A 21,984-nucleotide genomic window follows, 5' to 3' on the forward strand; every position below is an offset into this window, starting at 1 on the left:
ATTCATTTGAATTACACTGTTAACTGTAAAAATTGCCCAGCCCTACCTCACACATGTGTTGAGGAGAATCCCTTCTAGAAAAACCTTTGACAGCAAATTTTAATTTATTATAGCTAAAAAGGTAGGCACTTATATATTAAATTACATATTTCCAACCTGAGAGGCAGCCCTTTTAGTAACTTGCTCCAAGTCTGCTTGTAGCTTTCTCTGTTGTTCTTCATAAAGCTCAAGTTTAGCCATTAGTTCATCTACAGTAAACATTAAAAAATTATTAAATAACACCGTACCAGCAAATAATTTCAGCAATAGTTTACTTCTGTAAAACAATATGTACACTTATTTCAAAACAAATGTAGTACTGAGATATTAATTTCAGCAGCTAATTGTTCAAAGGTTCCTGGGTGAACCAACAGATAATGGTACATCTCCCAGCCTACAGAAAAGATATAAAATGTGCCCTTACATTTGTGATACAGATTGTGTAGTTATACCACACTGCCAGCTAGAACATCGCATAAAGGGATAATTTTCCTGCAGTTAATCTAATGTGGTCTACCTAATTCTCTATACAAAATGTCCCAGCACTGCCATCTGTGTGGGAGAAACTGGACAAACACTCAACCAAAGAATTAATTTACACAGGTTCCACATTAAGAATGGCAATAGGAATTGTCCTGTACGACCTCACTAAAACAGCCATTGACACTTGTGAGAAGGACTTTAAAGTCACAGTGCTTATGGGCAAATTCAAAATTACAGCAAGAGAGAAAAGAATAGGAAGTTAAAAATCTTGTCTATTTAAACCATGTTGTAATGTGTTAAATTTTAGCATGAGTTTAAGGCCAGATACGAGGATTGTTTACATCTCCCTGACTGACCCAGAAAACCTGACTACAGATCCACATTGCATGTAAAAAACTCATCAAAAACATCAGAAGACTTTGTTGGACAGTTACCTTATCAAAAGATCTTGACTATACATTGTTCTCCCCACTCGCTAAATGAATCTTAGCCTGGAGATGTCTAATAATTTTTTATATCTTAAGATGTCTCACTTAATGGTTTTTCAATGCTGTATCTATCCTAGTGACTATATAAACACAGGAAATTCCAGTTTCTGTACTGCAAACTATCCTAGACATCCATCAGGAATTGAAAGTGAAAGTATTTTTTTAGACACCATCCTGTTTAAGTCTTTTTAAATAGGAATGCTCTTTACATTTCAGAGATTTCAAGGACAAACTATTTTATCTCTAAAACTATATATGTAACTAGATATCAAATAGCTAATCATCTACTCATTTACAAACTCGGAGAAGTCTATGTACAATTTATTTAATTCTTCCTGCTGTTAAGAATGGCATTTCAGCCGGAACCACATGGTGAAACATTAGGGATATTAAAAGAACCGATACCAAAATAGCAAAATCATAACAGTAACAAGCTTTTTTACAGTATCAATAGTACCAGTTAAAAGGCATTACTGCACTGTTGAGTGACAGCAAATAGACGTATTGGGCCAATAATTAAAAGTGGAAGTAAAACCTATGCATCAAAATGACTAATACTGCTACGGTACAGAATTTATAGATCTTGAAAAGACAACCTCAGACGTCATGTCCAGAAATGCTGTATTCATGGCAGGAGAACTTCAGTGCATGATTGATGGAATCATACTTAGCAAAAATAAATAAATAAATAGACAGACAGACAGACAAAGGGAAAAAAAACACTCCCAAGTGAGCTTAATTATTGCTACTTTAATTCCATTATGGAGTTAGCTAAGACACAGAATTGTGTGTGCTTTAGCACAAAAAAAATGACCAATCAGATATGAGTTATAATGTTTAACTTATTATGGGTGGGGGTTGAACTGAATTTAGTTTTGTGAAGTTTGACTGGATTGTATGGAACATTACATGCTTTTAATTATAAAAAAAAATTATTGATGACAACATTAATCGCTTTTTAATGCTACATCCTACACAGTCTTGATACAGAAACACAGGCTTAGCATTTATTTTCTGATTGGACATCTACAGATGTCTGTCCAAGCATCCATCCATTTCTTACTGGCTTATACAGTCACTTTTACAGCAATAACACACCCTAAAATATAAAGTGAGAATGCTGTTTATTGACTTCAGCTCACCACCATTATACTCCTAGACCTAGTAGTGAAGTTCACTGCCCCAGTGAGCAAATGTAATTCTGTCCCGGTCTTGTCAAGTTTAGGAAAAGACAGTCTCATTTTGAAAACTGGTGTACTCCAAGTTGTATGTATAGCTTACTGCTCCTTGTTTATACATTACTACAGTAGTAATAGTAGCAGTACTGTAAATATGCACATTTTGCTAATTTCTGCCACCATAATGAACAAGACTGTATTAAAATGCCTAACTTCACTTTAAAGAAACTGATATGATTCTAGTAAAAAATAAGTGAACAATGCAGAAAAGAATTTGACAAAATTCTAACCAAAGTGTGTTAATTCAACTCAGTGAGTATGACAACAAAAACATTTTGTGAATACTGGCATGGCTGAAGATACTGGTGAGCTCCACCCTGCTTTTAACAGAACTATCCATATACATACTTATCTAATTTATTTTCTCAGACAAGCACTCCTAAAAATACTTTCTATCATTTTATGAAATCTGAATACCAGTAGAACCCAATTTACATATACAAATGAAAAATACAAGTCAAAATAAAACTCTGTTAAAGAAATAAATGTCATGAAATTTCTTGATAAAGCAGTAACAATAAACAGTAACACAAATACTGAATATTGTTCCTCTACTGTCGTTAACATTCAGTTGTCCATTATAAGGTTTAAAAGCTGACACCAAGCGTCTATCATCCAGTAAGTTGACAACAAAATCTTAGTGGGTCTGTTAACCAGCCATAATGGACAGACTACAAGGGACATAAAATCATTACTGAATGGTATGAAAAGAACCACCTGTCCCTCAACATCAGCAAAAGAAAAGAATTGAGTTTGGACTTCAGGATACTTGGAAAAGGTAATGCCCCCATTGACCTTAATTTGACTGTTCATGAAAGAGAGGCAACTTTTACTTCTTACAGTTCCACATCATGGAAATTTTCTCATGGCGCCTTTACTTTTATGAAAAGACTAAGTCAAGTCAATCCTTCTCCCAACACATTTGCTATACAGGGGGTCCTCGGGTTACAACGTTTCAAGTTTACAATGCTCACTCTCATACAAACTTTAAAAAATTGAGACATGAGAAGGAATAAAGGTAAGGATTTTTTTTTACACTCAGTTTTTCTGTTACTACAGTACAGTGTATAGTACAGTATATATGTCCTTTTCCTTTTTCTGTGGCTTAGATTTAGTGTTTTTATGTTCTAGATTATGATTTTGCAAATGTGTCAAGATTGGCAAGTAACTTAGGCTAGAGTGTGTTTTGACTTACACCAAAATTCGGGTTACATCACTGTATTAAGAACGGAAATGTGTCGTGACCCGAGGACCCCCTGTACTCTTAAGATTAAGTGGAGAGCACAAGGTGGCTAATATGACTCTGCTTATAAATGTATGTTCCCTTTACCAAATGGCATTTATGAAAATGAATACAAATCCAAAGAAAACAAATCTTATCTTCTCAGACCTGTTATACCACAAAAAAAAAAAATCACTTGTCCCCCACCACTCAGGAAGATGCAAAATAAGCATATGGCACTGTACCAGCAGACTTGTTTTTTTACCCCAGGTCATTAAACTGTCACCATTATATAAGGCACATGCCCTTCCAGTTAAACAGTACTGATTTAATGCTATTATCCATTTCCAAATTAACTACTTGTACTATTTGAATTTAATAAGCATTGTCTGGGTCGTGCTGCAAGTTTACATTTGTAACTTATTTAAAAACTTTGCAATTATTACCAGTTTAATATAACTTTGAATACAGGGTACAGTAATATCATTTAAATGTTTCTATGTATAAATATCAAGAAAAAATAAAAATGGAGAAAACCTCCATTGCCATATTTGATTGACTTCTGCACCCTTTAACCTTAACATCTTCAGAACACAACATGACATCCATCCATCGTCTGGCCTGCTGTGTCCTGGCTGCGGGGTCGCAGGGGTCTGCCGGGGCCGGTCCCGGCCGGCACGGGGCGCAGGGCGCCAGCCCACTGCAGCACAACATGACAGTGAAGTGATTTTTACGTTAAAAGAATTAGAGGAGGGTGTGTGTACCTGTTGACTCTCATTTGTTTGGTACGACTCTGGTGCAAGAGAGCAAAAACAATTCATGAAGACCTGAGCAGACACAAAATAAGTTTAATGCAGAAAAGTGCTACACGAGGGAAAAGGGAATTGTCATTTGTATACTCAAGATGGAGACACCATCTGAAAGGTAGAAACCTCTGAACAGGACCTAAAGGAACAGGAAGCAGAGGGTGATGGTGAGAGAAACCCCATCAGAATTGGCTGTTGTTAAGAGTGGTGACCAGCAGGGGGCAGTGCTTGGAACGCTGCTATTTTAAATATATATAAATGATTTAGATAGGAATATAAGTAACAAGCTGGTGAAGTTTGCAGATGATACCAAGAAAGGTGGATTAGCAGATAATTTGGAATCCGTTATATCATCACAGAAGGACTTGGACTTAGATCAGACAGGCTTGGGCAGATTTAATGTCAGGAAATGTAAAGAATGACACATAGGAAGTAAAAATGTGAGGTTTGAATACACAATGGGGGTCTGAAAATCGAGAGAACACCTTATGAGAAGGATTAAGGAGTTGTAGTGGACTCTAAGCTATTGACTGACAGACAATGTTCAGAAGCCATTAAGAAGGCTAACAGAATGTCAGGTTATATAGCGCCTTGATGTGTGGAGTACAAGTCACAGGAGGTTCTGCTCAGGGTTTATAACACACTGGTGAGGCCTCATCTGCAGTCCTGGGTGCAGTTTGGGTCTCCATAAAGACATAGCAACACTACAGAAGGTCCAGAGAAGAGATACGAGGCTGATTCAGGGCTACAGGGGATGAGTTATGAGGAAAGATTAAAAGAGCTGAGCCTTTACAGTGATGAAGAGGAGACCTAACTGAGGTGTTTAAAATGATGATGGGAATTAGTCCAGTGGATTGAGACGTGACTTTAAAATGATTTCATCAAGAACACGGGGAGACAATTGGAAACTTGTGAAGGGGAAATTTCGCACAAATATTAGGAAGTTTTTCTTTACACGAAGAACGATAGACACTTGGAATAAGCGACCAAGTAGTGTGGTAGACAGGAGGACTTTAGGGACTTTCAAAACTCGACCTGATGTTTTTGTGGAAGAAATAAGTGGATAGGACTGGCGAGCTTTGTTGGGCTGAATGACCTGTTCTCGTCCAGAGTGTTCTAATGTTCTAAAGATATGTTAGTTATATTTTGCAACATATATATTGCTATTAGGTTTCATCCTAACTTTATTTAGTGATTTGTCACTGGATCGCTCCGCTGCATTCCTGAAGTTTCTGCATCTTTTCTGCATGTCTAATAAATTATAATGGAATGACAATTAAGTGAAAGGATGATACAATATTGTCCACATTCTATAAAGTGTTAATAATCTTGTACATCTAACTGTCTTCTAACCCATTTATCCAGCTTAGGTTTGTGGGGAGCAAGTGCCTAGCCTGGAAGTATTGTATATAATCTTGGTTAGTATGCAAGTCCATTGTGAGACATTCCCACTCAATGACCCAACTCAGTTATTTGTGTTTATGATGTTTGAGATTCAAAATATCCTCCTTAGAAATAGTTGAAAAAGTGTATTACAGTACATCTCAAAGTAGCTCAAACAATTTTAGCTAATCGTCTTAGACTATTTATAATAAACATATTAGAAAAAGTGAGTTAAAAATTAGTTAAATTACCATTTTGTCGTTTCAGTGCGTGATACTGATCCAGTTTTTCTTGAACCTCATCTCTTTCCTCTTCCAGTTCTGTAATCTTATTTCTCAAAGCAATTATATCTAGACTGGCTGAACCAGACTGATGAAAACAAGAAAAAAGTGATAAAACTACAGGATAAACAAGGTTATTTTAAACTATATTTAATGTATAATAGGTAGCTTACAGTACCACAGATAGATGCATTCCATTCATATAGTAAATGTTCATTTTTCAGAATTGCTTATTTAATTGGTATTATTTAATAGGAATGTTAAACCTTGAGAGGAGCATGAAAATATTCAAGTGTTGAAAACTGAGCAACAAAAATCTGTCACAAGGTTAATCCATTTTTCATTTGCGACTAAAAAACAGTTTTTTGTTTTGCTGTGAATCTTAAAGCAAATATTACTATGATTTCTACAGTCAAGTATCGACTTTCTTATTTAAAAAGTAACAACTCGTATGCTGTATATTATGTTTCAAAAATGTTTTACAAATATTTGGTACAAGTTTAAAAAGTAAAGCCAAAAGGTTTAGTTTTTCAAGCACAATGCCTCTTCGCCTAATTTATAGCTTGCGAGTTAAGTTTGTAAAGTTGAAGATAATGGGGTAAATAAAGAAAAGGAGTGTACATCACATTTGGTTGAAAAGAATACCTTTCTGGATAAGTCAGCTCGTAGGTACAAATCATTAACAAGCAAATAGGATCAGTGTAAGCTGATGATATTCACCTGTGCTTTTCTGAGTTCGTCCTCCAGCTGTTTAATTTTGGATTTAGACCAGGCTTTCATTTTCAGGTATTTTGCTTCAGATTTGCTAGCCTCTTCTGTTTTTGCTTTTGCTTGTGCTAAAGAATTAAGAAAATTGAAATTAGAAATCTTTGAAATGAGAGAGAGAGGAAAAGAAAGCCAATAAAGAACTTCAGCATCAATGCACAACACAGGAAGGCTTTATCTTAAAGTAATGGGGGTTTGGCATTCAGGACTAACATGAATATCTATTAAATTGTCTTAAAATCAAAAATTTTACTAGGTGATTGCATCGTTTTTTGCACTGAGCTGGAATAACATGTCAAACTGCTATTCAAAATATTGACCAAATGTATCTGTATCACAGTGGCTCACAACAAATATTCCAATCTTAGGCTGCAATCAACTGTGAAATCATAGGAAACCAAGTAAACCAATCACTAAAATACACCAATTAATCTATCCATTTTCTCATCTACTCTTTCAAATACAGAGGAGCACAGAGCTACAGTCTATCCTGGCGATATAGGGTTCTAGACAAGCCCACTGCCAGACATCCAAAGAACAATTCACACAAATACACTGGTAACATATAAACACTAAACAGTCAATGAAAAATAACTGGCTGTGCGATGAACTAGCACAAGGCACTCTGGCTCTAAGCCTCCTAAATAACTAAAATGTTCTCTGGAAATTTATAGAGTTAACATATACACAGATTATTAGCCTGAGCTTCATTATATTTAATAACTCGGTATGCGTATTAGTGTGATATTCCTACATGCACATTTTGAGTTCTGTGATGTTTATTAGTTGTCAATTTAACTTCTGGAGTGAACAGTGCTTTGAAGCAGTTGGTCTTGGAAGATGCAGTGAAGAAATTATTTCCAACAAATTACTTTTAGTAAAAGTATTTCGATTAAAACAAAAAAATAAAAAAATGGTAATGAAATTACTTAAGTTAATTTATGCTTTACTACTACCTATGTAAGTATGTTCCTTTCACTGTTAATGTAAAAATCAAACCACTTATTTTAAAGCAGACAAGTAAAACGTATGGCACTTTCCATTTATATTCCTTTGTAATGAACAGAGTTATTTTAGGCTTGGTAAGAGACTATCCTGCTTCATTTGATTCAAACTATGAACCAGCACTAGAGGGGAAACCAGGCCATCATTGGGTGCTCTAGGCCAATACAGAGTCCAATATAACTAACACGCACAGTTTATACCAAAATATATACAGAATACCAAATATATACAGAATACCAAAGTAAACACTGGGAGAATATGCAAACTCCAAATTAACAGTGCCTAGACCGTGTTGTAAATTCTGGACACTGGAGCTATAAAGCAGCAAAGAAATGAAATATAGCAACAAAACCTATTGTTCCGACCATTTTAAAAATTACAAATTGATCTCTTTCCCATTGTTTTTTCCCCACATAATAACTTGACAATGACAAATTCTATCCAAGATTTGAATTTTAAGAAATCAGAAGTTTTTAAAAGATATTCCTCCTGATTCACAATGGTAGAAAATGACAGTTGTTCCAGATTTTATCTCGCTTCTAAGACTTTTTATTATTAAGATTTATTATTACAATTTTGATAGGTAATGTAAATAAAAAAAAAACAAAACAAAAAAAAAAAACACACTAGATCTCAATGTGAATTACATGTACATCATCTCTACAAAGGATCTGTCAAAAAAGGAATACATTTTATAAACTATGCTACATTATCTATGAAAAATAAGATTTGTCTAAACAATTCTGTGGCAAATTCATGATTAACAATTGTAGGCATATAATGTTATGTCTGCTAACAATTTGTGTGCTTCCATTTGCAAAACAAAACTGACAAAAAACAGTGCAAAAAAGGATACACAATGCATCTTTTACAAAATGACAAAACAATATATTATATCTTCCTTTACATTTAAGAATATGTTTATCTATATTTTAATGGATTACATAATAGAGCAGGTAACAAAAAAGTAAATCAATTTGCTTGAAACAGCAAACATTGCAAAGAAAATCTGTTTCAACCTACCTTCCAGTTCTACAATTCTTTGAGCATAATCACCATCAACTGTAAACCCTTTCTCCACTTCTGATGATTTGGATTGGTTCCCATTTTCTAAAATTTGCTCCTGTAGCAGCATATACGCTATATTTTTTTCAGACAGTTCAGTTTCAAACTTTTCTCTAATAACTTTAACTTCATTTTCATGTTTTCCCATAAGGTCTCTTATTTGGGCTCTCATTATATGCTTTTCGGCATCTAATTTGGATTGCATGTTGTCCTTTTCCAGTTGAAGCCTCCTCATTTTTTCATTAAGTTCCTATATAACGAAAACAAAATTCTTTTACTTTGGTTTTATCTTTGCTTTAAATAATTCTTAGCTCAGTTTCAATATCAAACTAATATTTGTACTTCCTATTTAGTAGCCATCTAAAGCTACTAAAATTAATTGCTTAGGGACACAGACATTGGGTAGGAGAGAGAAACTGAACCAACAATGTGGTTTAGAGCCCAGATCCTTAAGTACCATACTAAATGCCTGCAATGAATAGGACTGGTACAATATACATGAACTTGTACATGTTCAGGGATGAATCACAGTGCACAGGAAACAGCACACTAATTTAAATTAGAAGAAATTAAAGAGCATCCATCAAACATAAAAACATGTCTATGAGAAATGAGAATAATCCTTTAGAACACCTGATAAACATGCACACAGATTACTGGGAGAATGTATAAATTTCAGAGAGATGGTGTCCAGGGCTAGGGTTAGAAGGACTCTTGACCCAAATCCCATAAAAGATACAAGTAGCAAAATTAAATCAAGGCATCTGGTAATGACAGCAAACCTTTTCTCAATGTCTCAGGAGCAAGATCAGTTTTCAGATATCTTCCTAAGTGGTTAGGTAGATGCAGGAAAGTTCAATAGTTAAACAAAACCCTCACCCCATAACTCCACCAGCAGGGCTCCAGATGGCGACTAAAATGGTTGCCAATATGACTTGATTTTCTATTTTGCGACTAGTTTTTTTCATTCCAGTCGCCGGTGGTGACTCTCTTTCTCTCAATCTAAGAAAAGTTTTAAATTTAAAGCAGCAGAAACGGCTTTTAATTATGTGCGGACACTCTCACCCCGCGTCTTCCTTTCTTATTACACTATCACGTGATTAAAGCCAAACCGAAGTGAGGCATCATCTGACATGCCCACTCTGCTTCAAACGTCATCTCGCTAACTGCTGCGGATAGTGATCTGAAATAGAAGAGAATCGGGCCATGACTACTCCTCGAATTCCGTCCTAACTTTCCACGTAACACACGAAAGGTTCCAAGTTTCCATGTAACACGCAAAATGGCCAAAACGAAAAATGTCCGACTTTTTCTCAATGCCCACTCGTCCAAATCCTGCCTTGTCTACTTCTGAACAAACCAAAGATAATTCAGTCAGAGAGTTATCTGAGGTATAGCCACCGGTGTCCGGAAATGTACAGTTATTAAAGGATGACAACTCCGTCCCGTTAGCAAAGTCTTCTGTGCCTGGAAGACAATTTAAAGTGGCTTGGTTACGGTATGACAAGGGAAAGATGTATTGCAGCTTTTGTGCACAAGCCGGACAAGAAATTTGCTGGTAAAACAGAATTCATTTGTGGTACAAGCCACTTTAAAAAGGAAACTGTGAAAAAGCATGGTGAGAGTAAGAAACACAAGAATGCCAGAGAGTGTGTGATCGCTAGGTCTGCTCCTCGTGACACCCCCATAGCAAAGGCAGTGCAACGTGCTTGTGAGAAAGTGACAGAAAATGAGATGAAAGAATTAAAAATAAAATTCAATGCCGCATATATGATTGCACTGGAAGAAATACTGTTCACTAAATTTAAATCTCAAATTCTGCTGATGAAGAAGAATGGCATGGATGTGTCAAAAACATATGATAATGATACAGCATGTGCAGATTTTGTAGGTTGCATTGCAGATGAATTAAAAATGAATGTGCTGAAAGAAGCTTTAAAGGTAAACTACATCTACATTATTACTGATTGTGGAACAAATGTCTCCGGGAAAGACAATGTCATCACATACTGTTGATATGTATCTGATGGAACACCTAAGACTCATCTAGTAGGTTTGGCTGAGATTGATTATGGACATGCAGAAGGGATTCAAAACACCATTAAATCACTGCTTCAGAATGCTGACCCAACCAACCCAAATTGGTGAGTACATAAAATGAGTGCTTTTGGAGCAGATGGTGCAAGCGTGAACATGGGTGCAACAAGGGGAATAGGGGCACTTTTCAGAAAAGAGATAGGTGAAAATACTCTGTCTTTCCACTGTCTACCCCATCGGCTGGAACTGGCAATGCTAAACACACAAAAGTCAGTGCCAATGATTGAAAAACTTTATGACCGTGGAAAACGTATGATTTCAGTCCCAAAAGCAAGCAGGAGCTGAAGGCTATAGGAGCAGAATTAGGATGCACAGCACGAAACCCATCAGCAGTAAAAACTCAGCGCTGGTTGCCACACATTTATCGGGCATTCTCAGTTTTTCTCCATTCAAACTATGCAACAGGTCAGGGGCAGTACACTGCTGGGCATCATCATATGGAGCACCTTGCAGTCATGTCCAAAAACATAGACATAAAGGGAAGAGCCAAACACATTGTTCAGCAAATGGAAAGCCTGTCTTTCATTGCCTTTTGTCACTTTTTACATGACCTGTTTTCTGAGGTTTCAAAGCTGAGCCTTACACTTCAAAAAAATTCTCATATACTTCCTCAAGCAGTTGCTGCAATTGTGGGCTGTGTGGTAACAATTAAAGGATTAAAGGAAAATGCTTTGAGAGAAAGGAAGCTGCAGGAATTCTTACAGCACATAGGTTCTCAGCCTGAAGGTTCAGTGCAACAGGAAGGGCCATCAACAAGCAGGAGTAAGAGGGCTTCAAGTAGCCACACAGTCATAACCTTCCAGAATGTTAAATTGAAAGGCCCCCAAAATCAGGCCACATTCAGAAGTGATCTAAAGGCCGCAATTGAAAAAACTGTTGACATTACTGTTAAAGAATTGGAGATCAGGTTTGCAAACATGATGTCAAGTGTTACACAGCACGGACATTCAAAGGGATCAGAAATCATCAAGTCATTTTCAGCGTTTTGTCATGATGCATGGCCAGAGGACATTGATAGCTATGGCAATTTTGAGATAGACACACTTGTTAAATGGTACAGGGAGCTCTTATCAAACAATGGCTGTGATGTCACAGCTGTGCAGAAGGAATGGCTAATGTTGAAAATATTAGTGAAGGGTCAGTTTATGGATAAGACTTACGGTGACCTATGGACAGTGATGCTGAGCAAGGAGCTGTTCTGTACAGATTTTAAAAATCTGCTTCACTTAGTCAAAATAATGCTGGTGCTTCCGATATCAGCAGCTCAGTGCGAGCGAGGATTTTTAGCACAAAACAGAATAAAATCAAAAGTGCGCAACTCCCTAAGTGTAGAAACACTGAAAGTCTTGGTAAGGATCAGTACAGAGGGCCCTACATTTGAACTTTTTGACCCAGAGCCCAGTGTAAAGCGCTGGTTGTCAGCCAGCAAAAAAAAGCGCAGACCAAAGTATACTGGCTGGCCTAATGATGCTGACATTGTAATGGTTAGTGACAGTGAACTTGAAGAGTGAATAATTTCTTTATATTTGTACACTCATTGCGAAATGATTATTTCAGAAATGATTGTTTATAATGTTTGTTATTGTGTTAATTCTTGTGTTATTATGTGTAAGACATTTTCAGTGTTTGTAATGTTTATTATTGTGTTAATTCTTGTGTTATTATGTGTAAGACATTTTCAGTGTTTGTATTTGTAGTGTTCCTTACACATGTTGTGCATAAGACTCTGGACTTGAAGTATTGCTTATTAGTAAACATTTGTACTGTTCACATTTATGTGTCATTTATTCTTCTGTTATTATTATCTATAAGACCTTGCAGGGGACACTAGTAGGCAGGTCAAATAGCTCAGATAGGAGAAAGGAAAGGCAGTGTGAGGTAGACCGAACAAACAAACAAACAAGTAAATATTATTTGTTTATTTCACATTTGGCATGCGGTAGAGATTATGGCTCCCAAAAAAAGCATTTGGCTCCTAAATATTTTGGGTTTAGGAACCAATGGCTCCCCAATTTTTTTTCTGTCTGGAGCCCCGACCAGCAGAATTTTTGAATTTATTGTGGTTGTTTTTACTAGGCTTCTAAATTAAGAAACTCAATTACAGAGAAATGTGTACTTTTACACCTTCGCCTGTTTTCTAAATGCAGTCTCTCTGAAAATACTCTTAACTCTTAAAAAAATTTAATTCCTTACTTTTATCTGATTATCCCTGGCATCCACTTCTTTCTGTAGTACATCTACAACTTGAGTTCTTCCAAGTAAGACCTCTTCCTTTTCATGAAGTTTTTGTTTAAGAACTTTAAGCAACTATAAGAAAAGAAAACTGGAACAATAAACACTTTAGAGAACATCCAAAAAAGCTAAAAATGAAGGTGACAAATCTGAACTTTCTGTGCACACATACTACATAATACATCTTTGAATGTGTAAAAAGTAGCTTATCACTATTATTTTACTGTGTCTACACACATTTTTGTGCTTTATATAGGACAATGATGGACAAAACATACATATTCTTTGAATAAATTATACAATTACACTATCTCTTAATTTGATCTGTGTAAAAGGTGCTATATAGCGCAGAGGCATGTGTACGAAACACAGGCTTTATTCTTTTTTTCTTCAGCCGTGGGGCACGTCTTCCCCGTGTCCCACAGGCCCAACACAGTCCCCAAAACACAAAGCACAAACTTAAACAACCTTTCCTGCTGCCACCACCACTCCTCCCAGGCAACCTCGTCCTCTTCCTCCCGATTCTGGCTCAGAATGGAGGGAGGTTGCCTGCTTTATAGCCCATCCGGAAGTGCTCCAGGTGCCTGACCAGCTGGTCTTAATTGCACCTCCGGGTGGGGCTGGTAAGTCGTCCATTGTAGCGGCTGGCTCTCCGCAGCACCCCCTAGTGGAAACCCCATCTCCCAACCGGGCTGTGGTAGACTCCATGTCTCATGGAGCCACGGGGGAGACTGAGGAAGGACCCACGGCCAGGGAGGCTGCCCCCAGGCGCCCCGGAGGAGGCACTGCACTGTCCATGGTGGCTCCCCCGGGACGTATGTAACAGAGGCGTTCCGGTCGGGCATGGGACCCGGCTGTCCGTCACATCTGTTATTACACAATTATGTGACATCCAAAAGATTAACAAAATTAAAAAGTTCACCTGTTCAAGATCAGCACTTGCATCAGATTTTGAAGCCAGTTTGAACAGCTCTTGTTCATGTATTCGTATTTGTTCAGCAAAATGGCTGTCTTTTTCAAGAATAATATCTTTAAAAGTCTGAATCTAAAAATGTAAAGAAAAGAAGTAATACACTGTAGTACAAAAAAAAGTTTTTGACAGTGGTTTATTCATTGTAATCACTTCTTACTGTATAAGCACAAAAATTAGTCCACAAATACATAAAAATTTTGGTTTCCTTCAAAACAGTTAAAGATTTAAACAGATTAAGGGGAATTAGACTTTAGTAGCAATAACAGATGTGTTTAATAAGAAAAGAATACATTTACAAATTCAGCAAAACTCATTTAAAATAATTAAGACAGAATATATTATGTAAACTATTTAGAAACAAACATTTACACATATTTATATCCTACTGTTTGTTAAAAACAAATGGTAGGATTCAATGAAATCTAGAACTTTACAGCACTCCAGAAATAAAATAAATATAACTAATCATGTTAATAACTGCAAAAGCACATATATCCAAAAATACTTGCCAAAAACACTAATACATACATTTTGTTTGTACATATTTTCCTTGTCATCAAATTGCTTTTTTTCAGTATTAATCTGATCCAGAAGGCTTTTATTTTGCTCTTCAAGAAAGCTGCACTTCTCCTCACTTTCTTCCACTTTCTTTGTAAGGTTTTTGACAATTAACTCCAAATCCTGTGGAGTTGTGGAAGACTGCTGACTCAGCTGAACCTGCTGAGAGAGGAATTCATGTTTACTATACAGTAAAAAAAGCTACATCTCTGATACTTTCAACTATAAAGTGTTGTAAAAATATTTTGCAGAATAAATAAAACAGATACTACTTGTAAAATAGAGTATTTGAAAATAAATATTTGAGTTGGAAGGAAAGTTCTAGTAAGAGGATATTCACAAAATATATTTTACTAAAACTAAGGTTTTACCAATATGATACTTAACAGAAAACAAGACTAATCAAAACTCAATTTAGATTGATGAGGGACAAGAGGGTCAAAATGATTTCTCTTAAAGTATTTTGTATCTGCTGCTATAAATAAAAATGTTTCTAGCTATAGACTCACTGATAAATCTTGTGATGTAGCATGTAATGCTCTAGAGGTGTTGTCTGTTACTGATGCCATGTGAAGTTCGACAATATAGGCCTCTTTTTCAGACAATTTCTTATCTTTCTCAGCTAACAATGCATCCATTTCTTCCCCACGGAGTCTCTGAGCCACCAGCTCTTCAGCCTGTTAGGAGTATATAGCAACACACAGCTGTCTTAAATAATTGCAGTTTTTTTACAACTTCCCATAATTCTACAATCATTCATATAAAAATGCAATTCTTGTGAATGAAATAAAAAAATTTGCCTTGTTTTTTAACTCTGTCTCTTTCTGGGAAAGCTGCAGTTCCAGATCCTCTACTTTCTTCTTAAGTAACAGAATTTTCCCTCGTTTGGCTGCGGCATGGTCATGATCTGAATCACCAACAGACTAGAAAGAGATTTAAAAAAAAAATAAATAAATAAACAAAACAAAAAGTATAATTTCCCTACTGGTAAAATCTTTTAAAGAATTAGTTCAAAACTATAAGAATGCATATACAAGGTTTACTCAATTTATCACAATAATAACCAATTTGAGATGTCAAATAAGCTACAAATAAGAAATGTTTATTTACATAATATTGGGTTAATAAAATATCTCAATCTACTGTGCTGTACTAATTCCCTTCATTATTAAAGGGTGTGCACACTAATGCAACCAGGTTCTACTATGATATTATTTTCCTTTGTTCCACTAAACAGTTTTTGATTTGTTTTAACTTCCTCTGTATAGATTGCAATTATGCTATAATGGTGGAATACGTTCTGACAGGATTTATCTTGGTTCCATTTTTGTGTGTACATGTTTTGTATCCAACGTATATTTATTTTAAACAATAAAACATTTTTATAAATGGTGACTGGTGAATTATACTGTGTTTAAATGGTATATCATTTCTGAAATTGCTTGGCACATTATAGAAAAATATGCTGGTAAATTTTTAGTGCAGGGTTTGGAAATACTTACAGGATAGCTACATTTCCTCACTTTTCTATATAAACATCAACATTGCCTGCTTTGCCTAGCAAGAAACAAGAGCATGTATCCAACCATGATGTATCAGTCTGAATCCTGCACTCATATACAGTAATGTCAGTTTTTACACAACCTTATCATTACTCCCAAATTTCTTGGCTTTTTCAGAACACACAATTTTGCAGCCCAAAGATGAGCAGTTTTTTCATTGACAACATGACATCTATACACACTTTTGTCATTTGTAAATGTTTATGACTGATTCCTTACCCACAAAAAGAAAGTAAGTAAAAATGCTTATCACTGTGGAACACCATTTACAAGGGCATGCACAATGAAACAGATTGTTTTGTGGTATTGCAAGTTGCAAGCAGGACATTTCAAATTAACCACAGAACAGGTTACAGACATTTGCATGTTAATTATGACTAAAATATACAGAATGTTGCCAACATTCTGGGAAAACCTGATATGTCTTTTGATTAATGAAAACAATGATACTCAAGTGTGATCTTTGGTCTGAATAGTGCCTCACATAGGTACACCAAACATTCATAAGTAATGATAAAAGGAAACAATCTGCAAAAAGTAAGTTAAATGAGGTGTGCTGGAGATACTTATACATTGTTTTACACAAATATATATTTTTAAAGTTAAAAAATATATGTGCAATTTATCTAGGGATATATAGTATGTTAGTAAACACACACATACCTTTTTAACTTCTGATCCCATTTCTCTGGATTCTGATGGTGTTAACTGTTTCTTCATTTCCTCTAACTGAGAATTTAGTGATGTAACCTTTGCCTTATGCTGCAATTTTAATTTGGAAATTTTGGCTTCAAATGATTCTTTTTCACTCTGTAAAGGAAATTTGGCAAATTAAACACACATCTGTATTTACCATAATTTTAATAATTAAGAAATGATTACCCATACTGCAGCTTGTTTTTTAATGTCATCTTATGAAACTGATTTTAAATATCAAAAGTGTACTTCTCACTACTCTCTCAGTACTCATATTCAGATTTAATGCTTTTGTTTTAGTATACAGTTAAAAATTCAAGGTTATACACTATGCATACACTAACATCCATCCATTATCCAACCCGCTATATCCTAACTACACTAACAATACTTCAACATTTATTATTCATTTTTCATTTTTTTTAAAACCAGAGTGCACAGATAAATGATATTTCATTGACTTTACCATGTACTAAATGTAAAAAGCATATAAATGGAAAATCATCTGACCTTAACATTTGTTTTGACCTAGAAAAGATTACAACTATGATCACAATATGACTATTGCTTGGCTGTAGCTACTCAGTTATATTTTTCTAGCTAAATTAATTTTGAAGTAACTAGGCAGTCCGAGTGCCACTGTGTAATCAATTGTTTTGCTGTTTGGGTTAATTCACTGATGAAAATACAACATTCTGAAACCTGGTTAAATCGAATATTGAGCCAAGGAGGAAACTACACTTCATTTCTGACTTGAAAATGATTTTTTTTTCCCCTACACATAACAGTAACAGTATGTGTCTTCTCTGGAAAAACTGCAGAAATACTATACTACTAATTGTAGCAACTTTAATAATAATCTACAAAAAAGCAAAATACGCTATTCTGAAAATGCATTCTTTAACAAAGTAATAAAACAATAAAAAAGTTATTTTCTAATAACTGCACATAATTTAGGAAGCTGGAAGCACTTATGCATCTTCAAATCACATGTTTAAAACAACAGGGTGCATGCACTTTTATACATTTATGCAGAAAAGTTTTTTTTTTAACAAAATAAAATAGTAACATAACATCTAAGTGGTTGTAAAAATAAATGAGTATCATGTTATACAGAGAGATGGAAGGAAAGACATTTTATGTTTTCTTCAAAGTACAGTATAATGTAATTTCAACCAATAAGCACTCAACTCTTAAATTCAACAGTTATATTTGAATTTTGATAATAATTAAAAATGTAGCAGAAATTAAAATAAAGTAACCTTACATGGAAAAGTCATCTGCAATTTTCAAATTAATAAACATTCAACCATAATCAGTATTGCTTCCAAGAAATAATATGAGATTAACTTTTGTTGCAAAACACAATACATAATTTATATAGTAATAATTGATTTAAACCTAACATTATCTACCAAACCTAATTCACGGTAGTTATCGTTATGCACAGCCTAGTAAGAAGTAGGTAGTAGTGATTAAGGCTTTGGACTTTGGATTTCAAACCTTGAGGTTGTAGGTTCAAATCCTGCTACTGACCCTGTTGACCATGACCAAGTCATGTCACCTGTCTGCCTGTTTTCCTAATGGAAAAAAAGAATTTCAAATACTGTGTATCTCAAATATTGTAAGTCACCTTGAATAAAAGAATCAGTTAAATAATAATAATAATAATAATAATAATACAAGTAAAGCTAAATGGAGTAGAAAATATTTAAGTTCACCATTACATGCTTTCATTGGGCTAATTTACAATCGGAAGTCTCTAGGGATGTGTGAGGAAAACTGAGGTTACCTGGTAGGATATCCAAACAGACATGTGGAATGTGGGAAAACAACACAAATAATGAACAGGTGCACTATTAGAAATAAGCATGACCCATGGCTACATGACCAATGCACTACTATGCCACAAAAGAATTAACTTGTAAAATACATTTCACATTCTGTATTTAATCATCATTCCAAAAAAAGAAAATCAACAGGATCAGTGTAAGTCTAATGTTAGATAGCACTAACTACACTCAATTTGCTCAGTTCACAAAAAAAAAGCTTCTTTCTACCTTTCTTTAACCTAATGGTTTTGTCCTACAATGCATATAAATATAAATACATTTAAAACCTGAACAGGGAATTTCTTTTGGGCTAGGAATTATCAAATGTTTATGCAAATCATTGAAAACAAACAGAGGTCTGCAAATCTAAAACAAATTGACTGGTGATCCTATGGGTGCATAGTCATGTTTTGGGACTTCATTTAAGTTTTCACAAAAGCTCAATGAGTCTCCAAGTACAAACAAATTAGGGCAAACACATAAAAGTGAAGAGGAAAAGTTATATACACTCAAACTCAACAAACAAATGTCTTTAAGTGGGTGACATGAGGATTTGGAATTCACCAGTGATGGATTTATTGTGTATATTTATCCTGTGCCTTCAAAGCACCATTTCCCCATTTTTATTTTATTTTTAATTGAAGGTTTTTTTTATGTTTATATTCTGGTTTATCAGGTGCTGGCAAATGACATGTGAACTTTAAAAAAAGGAAAGACATTAAGTGAGAGAAAACTATTTCTTGTACAACCTCTTGCATAAAGAAAGTAATGTGAAATAATGACTTTGGACTCTCCTGTAATCTTTAACTTAATTTACATTTTCTTTTTAGACAAAAGATAAGTAAATCTAATATATTGACCCTACCTGTTATCTGACCATTATTTTACCTAATCTCCACCAGTCACTAAAACCAGGTGCCACGTTGAATTGCTCCCTGTAGAGAGATCTATCTGGATGTGACAGCTAGCTAATACAAACAGTGATGTACACCGACTAGCAATGTGAAAAGTATTTGAAGCAAACTATCCAAGGCTCAGCAACCTTGCGAAAAGTATTTGTTCATTCCTGCAATGTGTCCAATTCATACAGGGGACTCAGCAATGGTTGCATTGTCACATGCTTGAGATCATCCCTCAAACCAGGCAACATGAAAAGAGATGATCTTAGCTAAGAATTTGTTATATCATACAGTGATGTTTCTATCTGTGCTAGTTTGCTTTTATTTGACCAATGACAACAGTAGTGCTTATCCATAATTTTAATTTTCTTCTGTGGAACTGGCTCACTATCTGATATGCAACACAAAACTGCTGAATAACTGAGATTAGTTAAGGATGTTTTTCTCTCTTTTTCTAAGTAATCGATGACTAAAAACCTGAAAGCTCTGAACTCATTTTGTAGTCATTGTCAAATGGGGCATTGTTGTGTTTTCAGCTGATTTGTACACATTTATAAAACTAAGACTGAATACTACAACGTACAGTATGTGTCACATAAGGCGACAATACTTGCAAATATTACATAACATTTCTGCAATATCAGAAGCTCATACCAGTGACATTCTTTATTTTAAAACTCGGCTTGATAAGGAACAGATCAAACAAAGAAATCAGTAAGTGTAAAAGAATGCTAAAAAGCATTTTTGTTATGAAAAAAAGTTTTTATCATTTTAAAACCTGATATTGCATAGTGCAAGCCAGTGTAAACATCTCTTTCTTTAGCTCGATTAGCAAAAATATTACTTTTAAGTAATCCCCAATTTTTCTTCAGGATTTAAAGTTTTTTTCTTTTTTCTCACAAAAACAGTTTTACTTTACAATAGTTAATGTAATGATTATCCTGCATAAAATGAACCCATGGATTCACAAAAGAACCATACCTGTACTACTTGATCTATGAGACAATTTAATAATTTAATGTAATTACATGAGTAAAAATTGCTAAACATAAAAAAACAAAGATTTTGGCAATTTTTCCATATTTTTTGGGTGAGAAAATTAGTACTAGTTGGAGTTAAAGTCTATATTTACTTTTTTTACTTCACTACCTTGACAATGCTCTTTAAAATAAATCAGCCATACAAATATGTGCACGCTTGGTTCGGTGTCCTTCTACATCCCAGATTTTACTGTATTAACAGTCAAATCTGAAACAGCCCAATAAGCATTAGGGTAGATCTATGCATGTTGGTAAGTACTGCTATGAAATCTGATAGCCCAAGTCTTGTGAAATATAAGCAGTTTACAAATCATTAAATGGGTGAGGTACAACAGGCTGGATAAAATATTTAGGGCTCTATGTTTCAGTCTGAAAACATGACGTCCTATAGTTAGTAGTTAGTTAGTAGTGCTCAATGGTCTGTGGCTGCTTTTTGTTCACAGTTTGAGATTAAGCTACTCCACACGGTGATGTAAAAGGCCTGCAGAATACAGTGACTGCATAGTGTAAAAGTCCAAAGTTCTTTAACTGTTTCAGAAATCTTACATCAGCTCTCCTGACCATTATGGATAAACTGTTATGTTGGAATGATAAAAATGGTAGTTCCCAGGACCCTGAAGCTCTTAACAGACTCTACAATGAGGTCATTAATTTATAAACAAGAGAGGTTACTTTATCCCCTCACTTAATGACCAAACTATAGATCTATATGAAGGATACAATTTGACCAGTTCAGTTAGACATACAAGATACCCAAAAGAAAATGATTATATATATATAATATTAATTCAAAATAATGGTTTATGAGATTTCACGGTAAAATGTTGCTTAGTCCTGTTGCCTAATAGCTCTAGACTACTACATTTAAATTCTGGCATAGGCACAGTTCATGTAGACTTTAACAAGCTTCCTTTATTCTCCATTCACATTCTAAAACCAAGCAGGATAGGCTGACAACACTAAACCAGCCCTGTATGAGTAAATCTGTATGTCTACAGTATGTAATTGTGTCAAGAGAGTGACCTGCAATTCAGCCAGGTTTGATTCTTGTCTTGCTATTATAAGCTTCATATATAATGAATACACCATGATCTACAGACTTTGAAAATTTGTATCTTAATTATGAAAATCGGAATACCTCAACATTTACCTGAAGAGTTTACAGCAATAGTCTATTACTTTACAGGGTACTTTACCTTGAATTCTTGGTCTTTGGTATGGAGAGCATTATCCTTCTCTCGTATAAGTTCCTTCAGATGTACCACTAACTGTTCAGTCTGGGCAAGCTGTTCAGCAACATCAGCCATTGATTGATTAGTT

The 21,984-nt window shown here is 35.0% G+C and overlaps 1 protein-coding gene across 1 annotated transcript in view; it reads right to left on the reverse strand.

Annotated features, from left to right (window-relative positions):
• Window positions 1–21,984, reverse strand: part of LOC120523264 (golgin subfamily B member 1-like) — a 92,078-nt gene that overhangs the window by 64,092 nt on the left and 6,002 nt on the right. The window contains exons 3-13 of the mRNA XM_039744472.1: window positions 21,861–21,984; window positions 16,861–17,007; window positions 15,436–15,558; window positions 15,145–15,312; window positions 14,606–14,797; window positions 14,027–14,149; window positions 13,066–13,179; window positions 8,734–9,025; window positions 6,661–6,776; window positions 5,911–6,028; window positions 157–248 (exon numbers count right to left, since the gene is read on the reverse strand). The exon at window positions 21,861–21,984 is cut by the window's right edge and continues 23 nt beyond it. Coding sequence (XP_039600406.1) covers window positions 157–248; window positions 5,911–6,028; window positions 6,661–6,776; window positions 8,734–9,025; window positions 13,066–13,179; window positions 14,027–14,149; window positions 14,606–14,797; window positions 15,145–15,312; window positions 15,436–15,558; window positions 16,861–17,007; window positions 21,861–21,984 — 1,609 coding nt within the window. The remainder of the gene's footprint in view (window positions 1–156; window positions 249–5,910; window positions 6,029–6,660; window positions 6,777–8,733; window positions 9,026–13,065; window positions 13,180–14,026; window positions 14,150–14,605; window positions 14,798–15,144; window positions 15,313–15,435; window positions 15,559–16,860; window positions 17,008–21,860) is intronic.

Source organism: Polypterus senegalus, chromosome 1 (assembly GCF_016835505.1).
Source record: "Polypterus senegalus isolate Bchr_013 chromosome 1, ASM1683550v1, whole genome shotgun sequence".
Lineage (NCBI taxonomy): Eukaryota > Metazoa > Chordata > Cladistia > Polypteriformes > Polypteridae > Polypterus > Polypterus senegalus.